Here is a 19,874-nt window from a genome sequence, read left to right on the forward strand (position 1 = left end):
GGGAATGCTGTGTGCGGTCAACCTAAGGGCAGCTTCATTGACTGAAATAGAGAATCATTTTTGGATGAAGATTTAAAATTTTTTTCTATTTGGTTTCTGTAAAAAAAAGTTTCCTTTTCAGGACACAAAGCAAAATAAAATTACAAAGTGAGTTTAGAATCTGTACTTGTAGATTTCAGTTTAAAAACTTTAAATTTCCTCTACCGTACCAGGTTTTCATTTTTAAATTGTACTTCTTATCTCTCTGAACACGCAGAAGTAGGTTCAGATGAATAATCCTTGGGCCATAAGTTTTAAAACTATGTTGAGAATTCCCTGCAAACTGCTCTTTTGTGTTAAATTTATATTGAATTGAAAGCTCTAGTTTTCTTTTCCTATACTGTTATCTAAGCAAAATAAACGCTATAACATTTACCCTGTCAAATTTTTCTAGCATGAAATAAATTGGGTCCTGGCTGCAGAAAACGACAGGCATTCTGCATATTTACAATTATTGATTTCTAATGTCTGTATTATACTTTCAAAAAATCACTTAATGTGAAATGACTTATCATATCAGACAAGAAAAAACCTGTGTTATATATACATAACATTTTTCGTAAAGGTTAATTCTTTTATATTTTGCTTTCTGCTAGTCAGTGAGATAGACCAAGGAATTTTGAACTGTGCTCATGTGTGTGCGTGTGTGATGTGGGACACAAAACGTGGCAAAGGAAGAAGAGGCAAGACCAGAGAACTCAAAAACCCTCTCCTCACCCAGAACAACTCTGTGTTTCTCCGTTCTCCATGCTGCCTTGTCTTCTGAAGCGGGAATTCTTGACTTAAAAAAAAAACTTTAAAAGATTACTAATATAGACAAATAAACTGACTTGTAACTGTTATTCCGGGGATCAACAAAAGGCCAAGTAGGCACACTAAACTACCCACCCTCAGTTATGCTGTTTTCCTGGAGAATTTCTCCCATTGAAGTGAGCAGCGAATGTTTACATAAGCCTCTCACTCGGCCTGGGTGCAAACAAACAATGTTACCTGAGGGTGTACCTTCTTGTATTTTTTATTAACCCTGGCATCAGAAAAAGTGAATATAAATAATACTCATGGGATATATGAATAAGAGATAAAACTAGTAGTTGCAAAGTTCTACCCAGAAAAGCCATCCAAATAAAAATTTGAAACCAAAAAGTCCCATAGGCAGAGGTAAAGCATACTGTGAGTCTCAGGCAGCAGGATCTGGTGAGCATCGCCGCATAAATCTTGTGGTGAGATTAATGGATACCAGTATTATCTGCTTTGCTGTAATACAGAACTCTCAGCAGAAGTCACGAATGCCCTGAGTGCAGCATGCCAGGCCAAGATGATAGATTTTGCGATTGAGGAACGATAAAAGACCCGGCAGCCTCCGCCACCTGCAGCCAGGTTTTTATTAAAGTCACATCCCGGAACCTACTCCTCACTTCTTTAGACTCTCCCCTTAAAAGCAGTATCAGAGAACAAATAAAAATTTGTATTATACTTGCTAGATTTCTTATCTGCGAGATTGATTTATGAAGTAGAGAGAAGTACAGGGTTTCATCGTTGCCCAGGCTGAAGCGTTTTAAATGCCAGCAGCTCCTGGTGCCGTTGACATCCCATCATTCACACGACACAACTGGGTGTTTATTAATTTTGTCTGTCATCCTCCGTCTGTAAGAAGCCATAGGGTGAGTTCTATTTCATTCTTCCTCATATTCATTGCCTTGTAAAATGTTTAGTAAGTGGTAAAAAACAGATAGGAAATAAGCCATTATTTTTTTGTAAGCAACTTTGGTTTTATTTAGTGCCTTCCTCAGAAAATAATACTAATGGAACCAAGGTCGAAAAAAGAAATATTACTAAGGCAAAGGTGGGACCTAGAGAGCCTGATATTAAATTCAGTAACTGCTCTTGTAGAGAGATCACTGGGTTTTTTAACTAAGACAATTGCATTTTGACACACAGTATTGCTTCTGTAGCCAGGCTGCAGACAGGAAAAGCAATATTTGAACATGAACAGTAAATTTGCTCAATCAACTTAAAGAATATAAAAATGTTCTCCCCAACCTTTCACCAGAGTGCCTTCAATTCCTTGCAAGGCTATTTTTCACTTTTTCTCCTTTCAATTTCATTCTATAAAACAACATCCTAGAGGTTATACTGAAAATAACATTACAACTATGTTTTACTAACAGCTGCGCTTTTCCAGAATCAAATCGGCTGCCAGAATAGTAACATCTGAATTATACACAAGATATATGTATCCAAACAGAGGTCATATCTAATTTTCTTTGAAAGAAATGTCTGCCATGAAAAAAGACTTATTAAACTTAAAATACTTGTTTTATTTGAAGCCTTTTGTTCCCAGCAGAAAATCAGACTCATCTCTTCTTCACTTGCTTCCTACAGTGGACTTGATTGACAGCTCTCAGGTTCAGCACGTCCTACTGCGTCAGAGTTTCTGGGAAGCAAAAGAGAGCCCCCTCTCCGTAAAGCATCTTTCCCAGGCCATCCAGGAGCTATTCCAGGGAGTCAGGGTGGAAGCGCCAGGACAGGTGCACCCCAGAGCCTCGGAACTCACTCTGAGCCTTCTCACGATGATATATGACAGGTGAGGCCATAGAGGGGGCACTACAACCCCCGTGGCAGTGTTTTGTTGCCACCAGTCATTGACCATTTGGTGTTGTGTAACGACTGCTTACGGTTGGATATATAAGGTGGCTTCTTTGTTTTCCACAAATGCATTATTCATTCAGGAGGGGAGTGAAGAAGATATGTTTATTAGCTTCACTAATATAAAGGACTCATGGATTGCAAAAACGGAAAAAAGTTTCACATTACTTTTTTCTGTACAAACTCATTTCCAGTAGAGACCACACACACCTTTAGCTATGGCAATTATACATCTATGGTTGAGAAAATGTACACTTCTCTCTTGAGTCCCTAGTAGCTTATTTCCTTGCTTATTTCTTTGTAACCAATTATTCACTTTGTTTTGTTTTGTTTTGTTTCATATGTGAAGTTTGAATGACCTATGAGTGGATGGGTAACCTGTTGTCTTAGTCTGTTTGAGCTACTACAACATAAATTACCTAGACTAGGTGGCTTGAACAACAAACATTTATTTCCCACCGTTTCCAAGGCTGGGAAGTCCAAGGCCAAGGTGCTGGCCAGTGCCCGGCAAGGACCTGCTTCCTGTATCATAGAAGACCACCTACTTCTGTGTCCTCAAATGGTGAAAGGCGCTGTGAGGTTCCTTTTATGAGATCCGTAACCTAACTCATGAGGATGCTGTCCTTGTGATCTAATTACCGCCCAATGTCCCGCCTCCGAATTCCATCACACTGAGGGTTACGATTTCAACATAAGAATTGGAAGGCAGCAAACATTCAGTTCATCACACCTACAAACTGGTTTAGACCATGTCAAAGGCTTGATTGTGCGTGCCCTGGAGTCAATGGTGCGTGCGTGCGTGCGTGAGCGTGTGCGTGCATGTGTGTGCGTTTCTCAGGGTGTCTTGCTGGCTCTGGGGCTTACCAGTCTTCTGTCTCCTTTCATTCTGTTTACCTCATGTGCCTTGACCCAGCCAGCCTCATTCTCTAGAATGGGCTTTTAAAAATTCATAGTGAATATAATACATTTGAAAAGTACAGGAAAGAGTACAGAAGAAGGAATGTCACCTAAAAGCCTGCCTCGCAGAGGCAAGCATAGTTTAACTGACAAATTCCTTGCAGTATTTCCTTTTCTAGTTTATTGTTTGTTTTTTTAACTGCACAGATAACATATGACTATGTTCCCACGTTATCTTTTGATGACTTTAGCCTCCTTAAACATTAAGCTTTTGACGGTCATGCCTGATATCAGTGCCTGGCCTCGAAATACCCTCGCTTTTAATACATTGTTTTGTAGGGGTGAAACCTGCACAACCAGTGGGCAAAGGGTGGCGAGGCTCCAACCGAGGGCCTGTGATTTCTTCATGTATAAGCGTTTGTCCCTTTTGCATGCCTTTTGGTCCTTGTCTCTGTTGTTTGTTTTCCAGGCATGTGAGTCCTAAGGAAGTGAGACCACCCACTCTATGAAGACTGGGTGGAGCCCTCTGTCCCCAGTGCCTAGCACAGTGCTTAGCAGAGAGAAGGCACCTAACAAATATGAGCTGCACACATAAATGAGTGATGAAATATTTTAATGCAGTTATTAGTCCTGTCAAATCCTAGAGAGAGGAAAACAGACCACAAGAAGCTTGAACTTGTAACACCATGTCAGAAATGTCCATCAACAGTTATGCTTTTTAGAACCACTTCACCAAGAGTAACCCTGCCTTTCCCATTCCTGTCTCTGTGCTTTGTTGCCATGTAGCATGGGAACGGGTTTTCTCAAGCTCGCACCTGCGGCCGCTGCCCTGATTGCTCTCTCAGGGGACAGCCCTCTTACAAAATACAGAGGTAAGAGATGCAGGAGTTTTGAGAAATGCAATGGCTTCTAAATCTCTAATGCATTATCTTCCTCACTCAGCCCTATATCCCAGCCATGTGGCTCTTATTCAGCATATACTCAGCGTGACTTGGAATTTTCCAAGATGTTGAGTTATGCTTTCTTCTTATTCACAACGTGGTTATCCAGTGTAAGGATTGTTTAGGCTCCAGTGGTTATTATTCCTCTACAGGCTGGGACTCTCCTTCCATTGCTGTTTACAAACCTCTTGGTCTTCATTACCAATGTGCTGAATTATCAGGGGGCTGAAATGGGAATTGGGTCTTCCGTAGCTATCAAATTATCTATTTTGGAAATCCTTCACAATAGAAAGCAAAGAATTAAGTGGAGAACATTCTGTTTCCTTTCCTTTATACCCACAAATACGCTGTTTAGAATTCAAAGCCTATCCTCCTCAAAGGTACATTGTAAGAATTTAATTTAAAGATTTCTTTTCTCCCTTATGTGTCTAGCTCTTTTTCAGCTCTATGCGGAAAATAACAGGGGAGGTTATGATTCTGGGGCACGCATGACTCGAAGGGTTTTGAGAAACCTACTAACAGATCTACAGCAGGTAAATCTCTAACACTTAAGAGTTCTTAATTTGTTCCAGCTATTAGCCACATTTGTTATTAAAGACTCTAATTTTCACAGTGTCAATTATACATTAATATAATTCGCCATGCAATGCCTCTGCTCCGTAGCCACTGCTATTATCTGAATATTGGTCTGATCTATTGCAATCACTTCCTAATTGGTTTTCTCAACTCAAGCCTCTTCCCTCTCCAGCTGTTCCTCTGCAGTGCAGCCAGTGACTTTTCCAAAATGCACATGTCACCCTATTCCTAAAATTCCTCGCTGGCCATTCACATCTACAGAATAAAGCCCAAGTCCTTAGCATCACAAGCAAACTTGCATAATTCGAACCAATCCTCCTCTTTTCAAAAAGAGGTAAAATCATGATTCTCATGCAAATATCAAATAAACATGTGTCCAAAAATTTATTTAACTTATTAATTAAAAGGAGGCACTAGTAAAAATATTATAGCTAGTTGAAATAAATACCAAAAAAACCAGCCACACTAAGGGATTACAAACATTAAAATGAATTTGAAGGCAATAGGAGACTGGCTTTGGGGAGAAGGGGAGGTTTGTTTTTGCTTACGACAGACTTTACATGCATGTTTATAGATAAGAATTCTTTGCATTGAGATAAGTTTTCTACAAGTTAACTTCAATCTCTGCAGAGTTGTAGAATAGCCTAAACAAAGACAATGATACTTAGGTCTGTAGATTCAGACAATCACCATTAAAAAAGATTACTAGTGGTTTCTTTTGCTTCTTCCATAGTGTTTCATTTTTCCTTACACTCATTCCATCCTTTTCATTTCTGCATTTCAAAATCCCTACCATGCCACCGTGCTCCAAGGTCTCCAGGTGTGACTTCAGGCAGTTCCATCTGTCCGCAACGCTGCTGCCTGTCCTTACACTTGACAAATACTGTTCATCTTTGAAGATCATTAAAATGTTAGTCATCTCCTCACTAGAAGCTTCTTTAACTCCCTGTGTATAACTTTGTTATAGTACTTGTCAATTTTTTTAAATTTATTTATTTTAATTGTTGTTTGAGTACAGTTTTTTTGTCTTTTATTCCCATCCCAGCTCACCTCCCTCAATGCTCCCCACCTCCCTCCCATTTCCACCCCCATAGTTTTTGTCAATGTGTCCTTTATACTTTTTCCTGTAAACCCTTCTTCCCCTTCTCTCCTGAGATTCCCTCCCCTCTCCCCTCTGGTCCTGTCAGCCTGTTCTCTATTTCAGTGTCTTTGGTTATATTTTGCTTGCTTGTTTATTTTGTTGTTTAGGTTCCTGTTAAAGGTGAGATCATATGGTATTTGTCTTTCACTGCCTGGCTTATTTCACTCAGCATAATGCTTTCCAGTTCCATCCATGTTGTTGCAAAGGGTAGGAGCTCTTTCTTTCTTTCTGCTGCATAGAATTCCATTGTACAAATGTACCATAGTTTTTGGATCCATTCATTTATTGATGAATGGATCCTAGGTTGCTTTCAGCACATGACACGAAAAATGTCATGTATATATGACATTTATATTGTAAATTGTGCTGCTATGAACATTGTGGTGCATAGGTTCTTTTAGATTGGTGTTTTAGGGTTCTTAGGCTATAATCCTAGCAGTGGAATTGCTGGGTCAAAAGGCAGGTCTATTTTTAGTTTTCTTAGAAAATTCCATACTGTTTTCCATAGTGGTTGGACCAGTCTGCAATCCCACCTACAATGAACTAGAGTCCCCTTTTCTCCACAACCTCCCCAACACTTGTTGTTAGTTGCTTTGTTTATGACGGCCATTCTGACATGTATAAAGTGGCATCTTATTGTGATTTTAATTTGCATCTCTCTGATAACTAGTGATATTGAGCATCTTTTCATGTGTCTCTGGATCTTTTGTATGTCCTCCTTGGGAAAGTGTCTGTTCAAGTCCTTTGCCCATTTTTTAATTGGGTTGCTTATCTTCTTGGAGCGGAGTCATGTAGGTTCTTTGTATATTTTGGAGATTAAACCCTTGTCTAAGGTATCATTTGGCAAATATGTTTTCCCACATGTTTGGTTCTCTTTTTATTTTAGTACTGTTTTCTTCAGCTATGCAGAAGCCTTTTATTTTGATGAAATCTTTGTTGTGATTTTTACCTAGACATATCCTTTCCCCACTAGACTGCTTCTTAAGGGCAAGGATTATAGCTCATTCATGTTTATTTAACCACTGGTTTGAAAAGTGCCTGGTGCTAGGCTTTCAACAAATGCTTAATGAAAGCATAAATAAAATGCAATGCAGAATACTCAAATAGTTAAGATTTCCATGATTTTCTTTGCTTTAAGATGTGTAATTTTAATATAGTTGTCTTTGTTGGGCAAGGAAATTCAACCTCCTTAAAGCAAATATGTTAATTAAATGTTAAAATTATGTACAATATTGTAGCCAAACAAGCATTTTTGCAAATAGGTTAAGTGGGCTCTGGATTGCCTTGTGCATATGTGGGGGCCATCCCACTCCACCTTTTACCCATTCGGAGCATGTCTCTATTCTTTGTCTAGTTCCTGTAACATCCCCACACTACACTTTCTGAACAGGTAAAGCCATACTAACTTTCTGTTATTTTTCTTCTGGATGTAGGCTATAGGAGAGGAAAAATGATCTTTTCTCCTCTATCCTTCTTAGGTTATCTGGCTTATGCCCTGTAAATTAGATGGACAAAAGACAGGTTAACAAGGGAAAAACAAACAAGTTTATTAACATGTGCATAGTGCATCACACTGGAGCACCCAGTGATGAGTAACTCAAAGAGATGGTTAGAACTCTGGCTTTCACACCATCTTATGCTAAATAAAAGAAAGGAGATTCTGAGCCTCCGACTGGGAGAGGAAAGTTATGAGAACGTGACCAGGAAAAGTATGATGAACAAGGGTTGTTTAGTAAGGTTTGTAATTCAGGTTGAAGCCGATTTCTTATCCAATAATAAGCATTGTTAAGAGTTCATCTCTTCCTAGTAGGGAGAGCGAGATATCTTTGGCACATGGAAATTCCCTTTAAAAATTACACTTTCTTTAGAAAGTAAAACTTTTGCCCTATTTTTAGAGTTTTTCCTGCATCTACTGGTTCTCAGTAGATGGCCTTTAGCTCAAATAATTCCTATGCCAAAGAGGCACATTTTGGGGTGGTATATTCTGGTACCGTGCAGGACCAGGGATCTGAACTGGGATAGTGGAGATGGGGTTAGGGAGTGGGTGTTGAGGACAGTTTTCAGAACTCTAGGACAGAGTGCATGTTTTGGCAAACCTACACAAAATTACCTCTGCTTTGCTTTGGTCTTAATATAAAATTTTATGTTCTTATTAATCACAATAATTAATGTTTAATTTATTCTAAAAATTCCAAACTATGTTTGAGATATTCATACTTCTTAAAAGTACAATAACTTTTTGTAAATCTGCCCTGGCTGGTGTAGCTCAGTAGATGGAGCGTGGGCCTGTGAAGCAAAGGGTCACGGTTCGATTTCCAGTCAGGGCACATGCCTGGGTTGCAGGCCAGTTCCCAGTGAAGGACACATGAGAGGAACCACACATTGATATTTCTCTCCCTCTCTCCTTTCCTTCCCCTCTCTCTGAAAATAAATAAATAAAATAAAAAAATTTTTAAAGTACAATAACTTTTGGTAAATCAATAAGGTTAAAACGTCAAGCGTTGTTATTCCAGAGCAATTCTGGCAGCTGTGGAAGCACGTGGATCTTAATGCCAGTTTTCTGCTGACTCCCAGGCACGTCTCAAGGAGCTTCTGCAGCAGAGGCGATGCTTCACAGTCCCCACATCTCAGGACCCAAGCTGGTGGGGAACCAGAGAGTGGGAAAATCTGTCCATTCATTTACACAATCAGGCTTCTAAAACGGGCCTGTGTAGATGCGCGTGATTAAAGAAGATGGAATGGGGGGCATTTTCCTTCTTCTGTAGAAATCCTGTTCTTGCCTACTGACTGCTGGCCTCAGGCTAACACCCCATCCCACAGGCCCAAAAAATCTGCCCTTGTTTCAGGCTCAGCTGAGGTCAATGAGCTGCTGAAACGGCAGCTCCCGCAGAGCACTGCCTTCCCCCAACGCATTATTATGCTCCTGAGAAAGCTGTTAGGAAGAAAGAAATTTGCATAGCAAATTATGATCCCATTGACTTCCATTAAGAACTTAGAGATGGAGTCCTATATAAAATTCCAGGTCTCACTCTGTGATTCAAACCCCTCCCCCAAGAACTCTAATTATCATCTCAAGTGGCATTCTGACTGTGCCAGTGTGTCATCTAGTCATGTTTAATTCTTCCCCAGAACACCTGAAAGAAATTAGTCAAATGGGCAATTAATCCACAAAATCTTTGTGCTCCCACTTAGAGCCAAAAATATAGGTTAAAACCCACTACAAAAGTGAATTTTCTCTTGACTGGTGTCTGAATCACAGAGATGGCAGGTCCATCCCATCTGAGACACTTCCCTCATTTCACAAATTAGTTAAACCCCTTTCCTACGGCTCAAGGACAATGTCTAACTAAGTGGTCCAGTTAGTTCACCAGCATTGGGTAATGAGCTATTTTTTTTTTCAGACAAAGGCTAAATAACATACAGAGTCGTTACTCCTGTTCAGCTGGTGATGGGGTTATTATCCATTTAAAGTACAAGCCATCTTGTCACTATTACGCAAATGTTTGTTGACTTCTGCCTGGCTAATTGTCAGCAAAGTGGTTCTAAGTGCCACTTTCCTGATTAGACGAATGTTTATTCGAGTTGATGGACTCAGCAGGAGGGTCTTGAAATTACTCCCGAGTTTACAGGCAGCGCCTGCTGACAGCCTGTGCTGTGGAAGACACCAGACACAAAATTAGGACCTGCGACAGAATGGGCGTAAACAGAGGTGACAGGTAAATGTAAATGTGCGTATAGATAATGTCAGATCCAAGTTCCTGGCCATCTTGGCGATGGGGAGGGTTCTCAGTCCCTTGGCTAACTTCCTTATGGTGAATGTGATTGAAAGGTGGAACCCGTGAGTGGGTGTAGACTGAGCCATTCGAGTACACATAGGGTTGGAGTGTGACTAAGCTTTGTGAGAGCCCCTCACGAGAGCGAGGAGTCTTGGAGAGAGATCTCAATTCTGTGGCTATAACTTTCTTTGTTTAACCTTGAGCAGAGAGTATCCAACCTCAATTGCCCCTTGTTTTAAACAAGGACAATGACTGACCCCTGCCCTACCCCAGAAATTGGCATTTGTTAATGTGAGATGATGTGAAAGTGTCTGAAAAGGTTTACCTTAAAGCTGCTCTGAACTTTCACACAGCATCATTATATGTACTGCATAGGCAAACAAGAGCAAAAAAGGGTTAAATAATTTGACTGAGATCATAAGCAACAATGAAAGCTGTCCCTGTATTGCCCAATGGCCAGACCTTCTTCTCACCCTCTTTTCTTCTCCCAGATCCACATCCTCCCACTTATTCTCCTATTGTCTCTTCATACATTGCACAAAACCTACACATTCTCATTTGCTTGCACTGAGACAGCGTACCCCATCCTGTGGCCCCATGGCTGTGTGCACCACCGATCAGGCACGCTGGTGTCAGTGTCCACGTATTTCTCCATCTCCTAACAGCTGACCTAGGGTTTCTTGCCTCTTGCAGATCCCAGCCGTCGTGGGCGAGAGTCGTGCTCTGGGCTCTGTGGAAAGGGCTGTACGCAGTTGCTTCCGAGGGGTGAGTGCCACGCAAATGTCCCTGGGGAAGAGAGGCTGGCACATTTGCTGGCCCGTTTAAATTACAGACCTGATACGCCATTCAGCCTCCCAGACAGACAACCTGCTTGAAGGGCTAGACTTGCCTCTGACTTTTCATGTGATGAACTTCTTTTGGCAGAGCTCACAGAGACAGAGCCAGAAGAGGAAAATATATTTTTCGCCTATCCCGTCGTTTCTAGAAACACATCCAGGTGTGCCATTGTGTTTCAGGTGCTGAGCCCAGCGATCAAAGAAGAGAAATTCCTATCTTGGTTACAGTCCGAGCCTCCCCTCCTCCTGTGGCTCCCGACCTGCCACCAGTTGTCAGCCGCTGAAACGGTCACTCATCCTGTTCGGTGTAGAATATGCAGGAACTTCCCAATCACGGGACGGAGGTACAGTGACTCACCAGTGTTACACGGACAGTCGTTCCCAGATGGGTCTAGAGCTGTAGCTGCGTCTCAGCAGATCCCTTCTGTGGTCCTTCTCGCACATCTGCGATTCAGTTAATTTGGGAGACAAATTACACTAATATCCTCCATGAAGGATCCCAGTTGATGATAAGTGTTTCATCTTCTATAATTAATGGAATATTAAATTCTTCCATTGACTTATACTCTAACCAGTAGACACTTTTATTCCCCTAAGGGAAAAAATATTTTCTGTTGTTGCACACACAAAAAAAAACCTTTTAAATATCTTGGAGCCATCCATAATATGAACAATAATAATGGTTTGCCTTTATTAAGTGTTGAGTAACTGTTAGGTTGTATGGTTCACATGGATTATTTCATTTACTCTTGTTCTAACTCTCTATAAAAGGTGGCATTATTATCCCTGACTTCAGAGAAGCTAAATAACTTGCTTAGGTTCACATGGTTAGCAAGCAGCAGAGGCTGGTGGTCTGAATCCGGAATCCTTGCTTTGCAACCATGATGCTCTGCTGCCTCCCTGTGGTGGCAACTGAGGATGTCCTTGGACCCTAAGAAATGAACAAGCTTTCTGGGAGCAGCCCACACCACGTCTCTTCTCTGCCTAGAGAGAGGGCGTATTTGAAAGCTAGGTTTGGAGGTAGAAGAGTCAGATCTTTGAGCAGGACAGCCAAGAATCCCATCTTAGGGAAAGGATGTTTTAGGCCTCCCATAAATAAAACAATAAGAAGTGAAATTAGAGTTATTAATAAAAAAAGAAACCAACAGACCCAGGCAAGGCATGAGGGACACCACTGTCCTGGTGAGTGAACACAGCAGGTACAGGGGAGGAGATGGGGAAGGGCAGATGAGCTGGGACTACCAGCTAGCTCTGGGAACAGAAAAATAATTTTTCTTCTACTTTTCTAAGTTCTTCCGGCTGAGCTAGTTAGTACTCAGATTAACATGAGACAGACTAACAGAAGAAAATAACCCAATTTATTTCAGTGGTACATATGGGGATTCCATAAGAATAAGAGATCCAAAGACACATTGGGCACTTGTGGCTTACGTGCCATTCTGGACCAGGGAGAGGGAGGCAGGGGTCTGAGGTTTCAAGGGGAAAGCAGGCGATTCACAGGCAGATGAGGAAGAGAAATATGTGGAAAGCAAATGCTTGGCCACCCAGAAACGGTGGGACGCACAGGGGAATCTAATAAACTTATTTGCTTGAATCCTCCGGGTCTTAATTCATGGGTTCGAAGGTGACTACGCTAAGGTTCCCTTCTTGAGGCAGGTTTTTCTATCTGAAATCCTTTAGGCAGGTAACAAGAAAGAAAACAAAACCTCCTGAAGCTTTAATTTTTTTAGCTCAAAATAGTCTGCGTGCCAGATTGATACATTCTAGGAGGGAGACTTATTCTGGGGCCCTGCATAGCCAAAAACAAGTCGAGGAGGGGCCCCCGGAGGGGCAGGAGGCGGAAGGAGTCAGGCCTGGCCCCTGCTCCCTCTGTTTCTCTTCTTCTCAGCACTTTGGGATTTTGATTAGCCCCAAATCTTAAACATGCTGGGCCCATTAAGAAACTGGGAAACTGGTTTTAATTTTGCTGAGAAAATAAATTGGGTTTGAAAAGAATTCTGGCACAGTGAAACTTCACTCATGAAAAGCTCTTTTCCCATAACTGAACTTAAAACAATAATATATATAAATGAACAAGACTGTTGAAAACCAAGTAAGCCACACCAAACAAATCTCCACATTACAATGAAAAATAAGCTCTTTTACTATTGGACAGTGGAGGAACATGCATATTATTAACTATGTTCTACGTGTATTATAATCCTTTAGCCAATAAATAAGTATTAATTCAGCAGTTCCTATGTGTCCCATACTGGAGCACATACAGAATTCACTTTGCAATGATATAAAACACAGCTATTACGTTGAACATTGTTTCAAAATCATTATGTGTAATGTATAGGAGATATAATTATTCCTATATTATGAAAGAGTTTCAAAGGGTTTGAATGGTTTTCTCCAGTCCAAAAACAGCAGAGGGAGAGGGCAGGCAGTGCCACCTGTTACGTTTTAGATAATCTCCTATCTCTTCAGAACAGAAGGGCCCCCGTGGGAACCGTCTCCTGGACATCCAAGGCCATGTTCAGTTCTCATACATGAGATAGCTGGGTGAGCTGGCCTCAGTTTCTGTGTAAGTAAAATAAGGAGGGGGTGTCAGAGGATGTCACAGGCCTCCTGGAGCTGTAGCCTGCATCTGTTAGAAACTGCTGGAATGTGTTACTGTCCTGACCTTGAGTGTTACTGTCCCGACCTTGCTCCTGTGTGTTTGGCTCTGCTGAACTCCAGCAATAGCCTCCGGGCTTTTTGTTTAGTGAGCTTAATAAAGCCATTTTCAGAGAAGTGTTATAGGATCTGGAGGTAGCAGGAAGAGGGTACGGGCCTTCTAAAGTAAGAGAAAGTACAAAAACTAAGGATTGTTCCTGAACCAGCTGTTAAACTTTCACAGTACATGTCACATTTATGCTCGTTAATAGTCATTGAAGGTTGAAATGAGTTTGGGAAAGAAATTTAGTTCTCTGTTGGTAAAGGCATCGGTGACAAACTAATCTCATTATGCACACTGCACCCCCTCCCATAAATCTGCTGGTTATTTCAGAGCATAGAGGAACTAATGCAACGTCAGGGTCCACATACTGTCCTAGGTGAGTTGACTGCAATCATGCATAATGCTGGATAAAGCAGCCAGTATGGGTGGCTTATCAAATAATCCTTATCAATATACTTTGTTATATTATACATTTCATGTAAAAAGTGAAAGCCTCCCCATTTAGGCATGCTGAATAATTTTCAAAGCTTTGTCAGCACCTTGCAAGGCTGAGTGGGCAGGGTTTACCAGTTCCATTTTCCTGGTGAAGAAACTGGCGTTCATTTGGCTTAATTCAACCAATGGTTATTGAAAATCTCAAACGGACCAGGCAGCCTCCAAAACAGTGAGTTTGCATTTCTGCTTCAAGGTCATTGGTAGTGGTGGTCTGAAGGGTCTGTCGTAAAGTTTGTAGCACACATTACCCTGCATTTGTAAATATTTGGGGGCAGGGATGAATGAGATGTTACACTACAGTTTGTTGGATAAAACTATATGAATATAATGCCATATTTTAAAAATATCATCAAAAGAGTTATTCAATTAGATAAACACATCAGAGCCATTCAGAATCCATCCCTGCAAAATTTGGGAGAAATGTCGCACTCACCTGGCAGCTCAGACATCTCCTGTGTGTTTCTGCTTGTTTTCCACCCGAATGTCATTTTCTGTGTTCACCTGCGAGTAGCAATGTCAGCTGTGCTTCCATTGTCATCTGCAGATACCGCTGTCTCAAGTGTCTCGACTTCGACATCTGCCAGCTGTGCTTCTTATCTGGCCTGCACAGCAAGTCCCACCAGAAGTCTCATCCTGTGAGTGAGCACCGCGTCCAGGTAACACTTCCCTTAACGCAGCAAACTGTTCACAAGTCGCATTAGTACCAGCTGCAGCAGTTTAAAAACTTTCCCTCCAGTAAAACCATGGATTCTGTTCCTTTCATGCTTGATAAATATCTAAGACTAAGGATGTGGCAAAGGAAACCTTAAATATCTCTCAATATAATTTTTTTACATTGTAAATTTTAGTTAAACTTTTGGAGACAGGAAAAGGCTGACCAAAGGTGAGTCAGAAGCCATCAGTCTTGGACTGTGTGGTAGAAAATGAGGTGTAAGGCGGGTGAGGCATGGGCAGTGGGCACGGATTTAAAGGGAAAGGCGAGGCAACAAGGCTTCTAGCTGCTAGTTCAGTGGGGGCGTTTTCCTTTTTAACATGACTTCTCCTGAGCCCAAGGCATCGGGTATTTTCTTCTCTAGGAAAAATCAAAGAAAAAGATAACTATCACCATCTTGAGTGGAACAGCACAAAACTAAAACTTTTCAAAGAAAGTTTGAATATTAAAACTTTTTTTGAAAAGTTTTAATATTCAACAAGAGAATTCAGGTCTTTCTAAGAAGAAAGAGAAATGGGATAGTGAATATTAAACAAAGAGTAGTTAAGTTTTTTCAGAAAGGACACTTTCTTCACGTCACAAAGTTTCCATGGACCAATCTCTCTGTACAGATGGCATCACCCTCAAGGACCGCAGTAGTGAGTGGACTGTCTTGATGAACTGGCTTCTCAGAGGACAGTTTTCTCTCATTCTCCCCTTTAGCGAGAGTGGTCCACAAAAGTCAAGTGCCTGCGTCTTGCCAAGTAATTCCCAGTGGGCATTGCTTTACTAAACTATATTATTAACCGAAATCCTCGGGTTCATTGGCACGTGATCTTCCCATTTCTAAAAGCCTGGGGAGAAACAGGGTTTATCGGTGTTAGACTGACACCGTGTGGTCACTTGTTGCACTTCAGGTTTCAAGTGCTGAAAATCCATACCAACTCCTTGTACTCCCTCTTTGCCTTTTTGGGGGTGTGGGGGACAAAATTTCTTAATGTGGGGTTGGTGGATGAACTTTAAATGGTCTGGGCATCCACTGAGATTTTATACAGAATTAAATATATGAGCATTTTCTTGGAGATAAATCCACAGGTGATCGCCCCATTCTCAAAAAAATCCACCACCCAAATGTTAACAACCATGAACTTACTCCTCTTTTCTTCCCCTGTTCTAGCTTTAAAATTCCACATCACTAGGTTGCTCCAAGGAAGAACAGTTATTGTAGAAGTTCAGGGGTATGTAATTTGGAAATGTATGCTGTGTGTGCACGTAGACAGAGAGGGCGTGAAGAAATCCAGGCAGTAAGAAAGCAAAATGATTTTTCTGAGGACGTAAATGTCAGTGAGGGAATTTCAGAACCTTTTGGGGCAGCCGGTCTGCCCGAGTAGGGGAAGAAGAGCATGTCGAGACTGATCGGACACCCTTTGCGCTGTTGGCCGTTCCAGGAGATGTCCGCAAAGGAGAACACGAAGCTCCTCCTCAGGGCCGTCAGAAACAACCTGGTCCACATGGGCTGTCGGAGGAAGCAAGCTGGGAGAAGGCAGTGGCTGCGGGACCGGGTGAATCCAAAGGACACGAGTGACCTCGCACAGGCCAGGTGAGCGCTGTGAGCGGCAGTCTGGGGGAGTGGCCGCCGGGGGCCTGGGCACAGAGCAGCAGCTCTGATAATGCTGGTGAGCCTGAGGGAGGCAGGAGGCCGGGGAGAAGGAGACCTGCTTTTCCCTTCCAGAAGTGCGTTTTCATCTAAAGTAGAACCAGAGGCAAAATCTCTTCAAGTGCTCCATCCCAATATTGAGAGTTATTGCAACTAAAGGCATCAGATGCAGACGATTTTTAAAAATTTATTTAATTATTTTTCAACTACAGTTTTCTGTAGAAGATTTTTAATATTAGAGTATTTGAATAACTTTGTGTTCTATCCCTACCTTTTTAGTTGGTTTGCTTTTAAAGTTTCATTTAGAATTAACACTTCATTTTTATAAAAAAAAGGAAAAGACACTCAGTATTCCATTGCTCACAGATGAATGCTACTCACATTTTAGTAATCCAAAAACGAATTATGCTCTGGATATAATTTTTTATTTTTCTTTTTATTTACATTAAATGAAGAGCATTTCCCATGTCATTCACTTCCAAAATGTCATTTTTTATGGCCTCCCTCTCATCCTGATAAGTGCCATAATTCACATGCAATCCCTTATCTCATTGAAAATTCTAGTTATCTTCAGATTTTGTGCCCCCTAAATTCTGTTTTTAATATCCCTACAACCTTTCCCATATTTTTAACATTTTATTAAGATAAATTTATTCAAGGAAAATCTTGGGTCAAAAGTTGTGAATTTTGCTAACCCTCAAAATTCAGAATGCCACGCTGCTCCGGAAGGTTGACCCGCAGCACATGGTGCCCATGGTGTATGAGACCCCGTCACACACCTGACCACAGTCTAAAGATGACTTCCAAAAAGTCTCTGTGACCTGAACTTTTGAAGTAACCCTTTCTTTATAATCTAAAATTTCACAAGGTAAAGAGAAGAGGTAGCATTTCCTACCTCTCATGATCATTAAACATTTGGGTCAGAAAAAAACAGAATAATTTATTTACTCCCATTGTAAAGGATCAGTTTACATTAGTATTAATTTCTTCTGGAATTCTCTAATCTTTTCTCAGACACCCACCAGTGTATTTCTCTCTCAATCCCAAGCCTTATTTCTGTGGTTATTTTGCCATTTTATTATTTGGTATAATTTAAAGATATTTATATAGCTCTTTAAATGAAAAAGTACATATCGGCTTCACAATTTGATGGCATTCATTATGTTTGTGTCACATTTGCTAGCAGGTTGACATCATTATATCCTTATAAAATTTGTGAGTCATTCAGGTGTTTGATACGAAAGCAAAAACATCAGGTTCTAATTTATCTGTCTTCTTCAATCCATTTATTGCACCTTTCCCTAGCAGAATAATAATAACATATGTCAGTTAGCCATCAGATTTATTGAATACTTGATATCTTGTCTAAATCCCTGCATTCTCATGGTTAGAACACAAAGATCTGTATTCTGATTTGCATTCCTTTTGACCGCTGAAGTTTGACTCAGTTTTTAAAAACACAAATATGATCACATTCCTCACATGCTCATCTCCCCCAAACTCCCACACCTTAAATTCCTCTGGTATCTTTCCATTGTTTTTAAGCTAAAAAGTAAAAATCATAGCATCACTCAGAAAAGTCCTACATATGTGAGCCCCCGATAACCTGCTCCACCTCCGTGCCCCAGCCCCACCTACACTCCCTCTGCTCCAGCCCTCATGCCTCCCTCTTCCCCTGAGGTTAAGCCTTCTCTTAAAACTTAAATATCTTCTTTAAAGAATTGGTACCCATAAGCCACCTCTCTGAATGGCTTGCCGCCTCACTTCCCAAAGATCCACAAAAGATCTTGGCTCACATGTTACCTTATTCTTAAGGCCTTTCCTGGTTACCCACTTAACATTTCAGCCCCTGTCTCCACTCGGGCACTGTCAATCCTCCTGCTTTGCTTTATTATTATTTTGTAAAGTATTTCACCAGCATCTGACGTCTCATATAATATGGGGCGTCAAACTCATTTTCACCGGGGGCCACATCAGCCCTCAAAGAGTGAATGTAAAGAACTGACTGTAACTTTAGGACTGTATAAATGTAACTACTCTTTAACAGTTAAACAAGAGCTCAGCCCTGCCGCCGGGTAGAAACAAGGTGCCAGGCCCAATAAAACAAGGTGGAGGGCCGGATTCGGCCCACAGGCCTTATGTTTGCCACCTGTGTTATACATGTTACTTTTTTTTGTTATAATGAAAGCTCCATGTAGGGAGAATCCTTTTATTGTTTTCAGTTGTATTTCCAGAATCTATAACGATGTCTGAATATGATGAATGAAAGTGTGCCAAGGAGGAGGGCATGCGTGGTCTACTGCTAGGTCAAGTAAAAACTGACCTTTGGATTGAGCAATAAGAAAATGACCAACGACCTCAAAAAGAGCGTTGTGGGCAATGGCAGTATAAAAAAAACAGACTAGAGGCAGTTTGAGAGAAAGTGGGAGATGAGGAATTGAAGATAATACATGATAAACTTTTTCAGAATTTTTTACTGTGCAGGAAGCAGAGAGATAGTCCAGGTGGTAGAGTGACTCATGTTAGGAGAAGGCTTTGTTATGATGGAAAAAGCGAAGCACAATGGTGTCCTGAAGAGAGTGAGTTTTTGGAGAGAAAATTATGATTTGCTGCAAAAGGGGAAAATTGGTGGAGCAAAGCCCCTCAGCAGCCGGGGTGGGGAGAATCTAGCGCTCATGTGCTCAAGTGGAAGGATCGACTATAGAAGACTGGGATGTACTCAATAAAAATATACACAAGATTTGGCCCTTAATCTACTTTTTGAACTCTGTCTTACAGGAATAAAAGCAACTCTACATAGTAAATAAAGATAAATATTGTGGCATTCGAGGGCAGGGTAACAAACCAGAAACAACCTCCTGGTCCAATGGTAGAAAAATGATGGAATATATGTGATACAGACATACAACAGAACACAATGAGTCTACTTAAGAACAACTTTTAGCACCTATTTATTATTCACCATCATACATTAAGAGAAAAAACATAAGTGGCCAAATATTGCATATAAAACAATGCCATTTTTATTTCAAAAACAAATTCAATATGTATTTTGATATTTGTGAATATTTGTATGAGTACAGAAAATGGTGTTGAATAGCTTCAAGGTACTGAACTGATCTCAGATGGGGTAGGAATAGAGTATGTCACTCACAAGATGTGTGACAAAGAAGTTACAGGTTGTCCTGCTTTTCTACCCCAAAATGCCCACTCCTGAACAAAATAATTCAATGTACTATAGAATAATCACATCCGTTCCTATACTCTCCTTGCATTCTGTAGTAAAAATCACATTATATCAAAAGATCATGATTGTGTATTTGTCTGATTATTAAATGTGAAGTCTCTGTGAACAGGGAGTTCCCTGCTTTCATTAACGATCCTTTTTTATCTGCAATAACTCAAGATGGTACGAGGCTTTAAATGGTTTTTGAATAACGGAATGAAACCAGATGGAATTACATACAATGGAACA

The 19,874-nt window shown here is 40.8% G+C and overlaps 1 protein-coding gene across 1 annotated transcript in view; it reads left to right on the forward strand.

Annotated features, from left to right (window-relative positions):
- The window catches only part of DYTN (dystrotelin), a 43,903-nt gene that overhangs the window by 7,054 nt on the left and 16,975 nt on the right, over positions 1-19,874 (forward strand). Inside the window, exons 3-9 of the mRNA XM_037165888.2 lie at positions 2,422-2,623; positions 4,369-4,454; positions 4,956-5,056; positions 10,710-10,781; positions 11,033-11,196; positions 14,596-14,707; positions 16,194-16,342. Coding sequence (XP_037021783.2) covers positions 2,422-2,623; positions 4,369-4,454; positions 4,956-5,056; positions 10,710-10,781; positions 11,033-11,196; positions 14,596-14,707; positions 16,194-16,342 — 886 coding nt within the window. The remainder of the gene's footprint in view (positions 1-2,421; positions 2,624-4,368; positions 4,455-4,955; positions 5,057-10,709; positions 10,782-11,032; positions 11,197-14,595; positions 14,708-16,193; positions 16,343-19,874) is intronic.

This window comes from Artibeus jamaicensis, unplaced genomic scaffold, assembly GCF_021234435.1.
Source record: "Artibeus jamaicensis isolate MK-2021 breed Jamaican fruit bat unplaced genomic scaffold, CSHL_Jam_final contig_1015, whole genome shotgun sequence".
Classification (NCBI taxonomy): domain Eukaryota; kingdom Metazoa; phylum Chordata; class Mammalia; order Chiroptera; family Phyllostomidae; genus Artibeus; species Artibeus jamaicensis.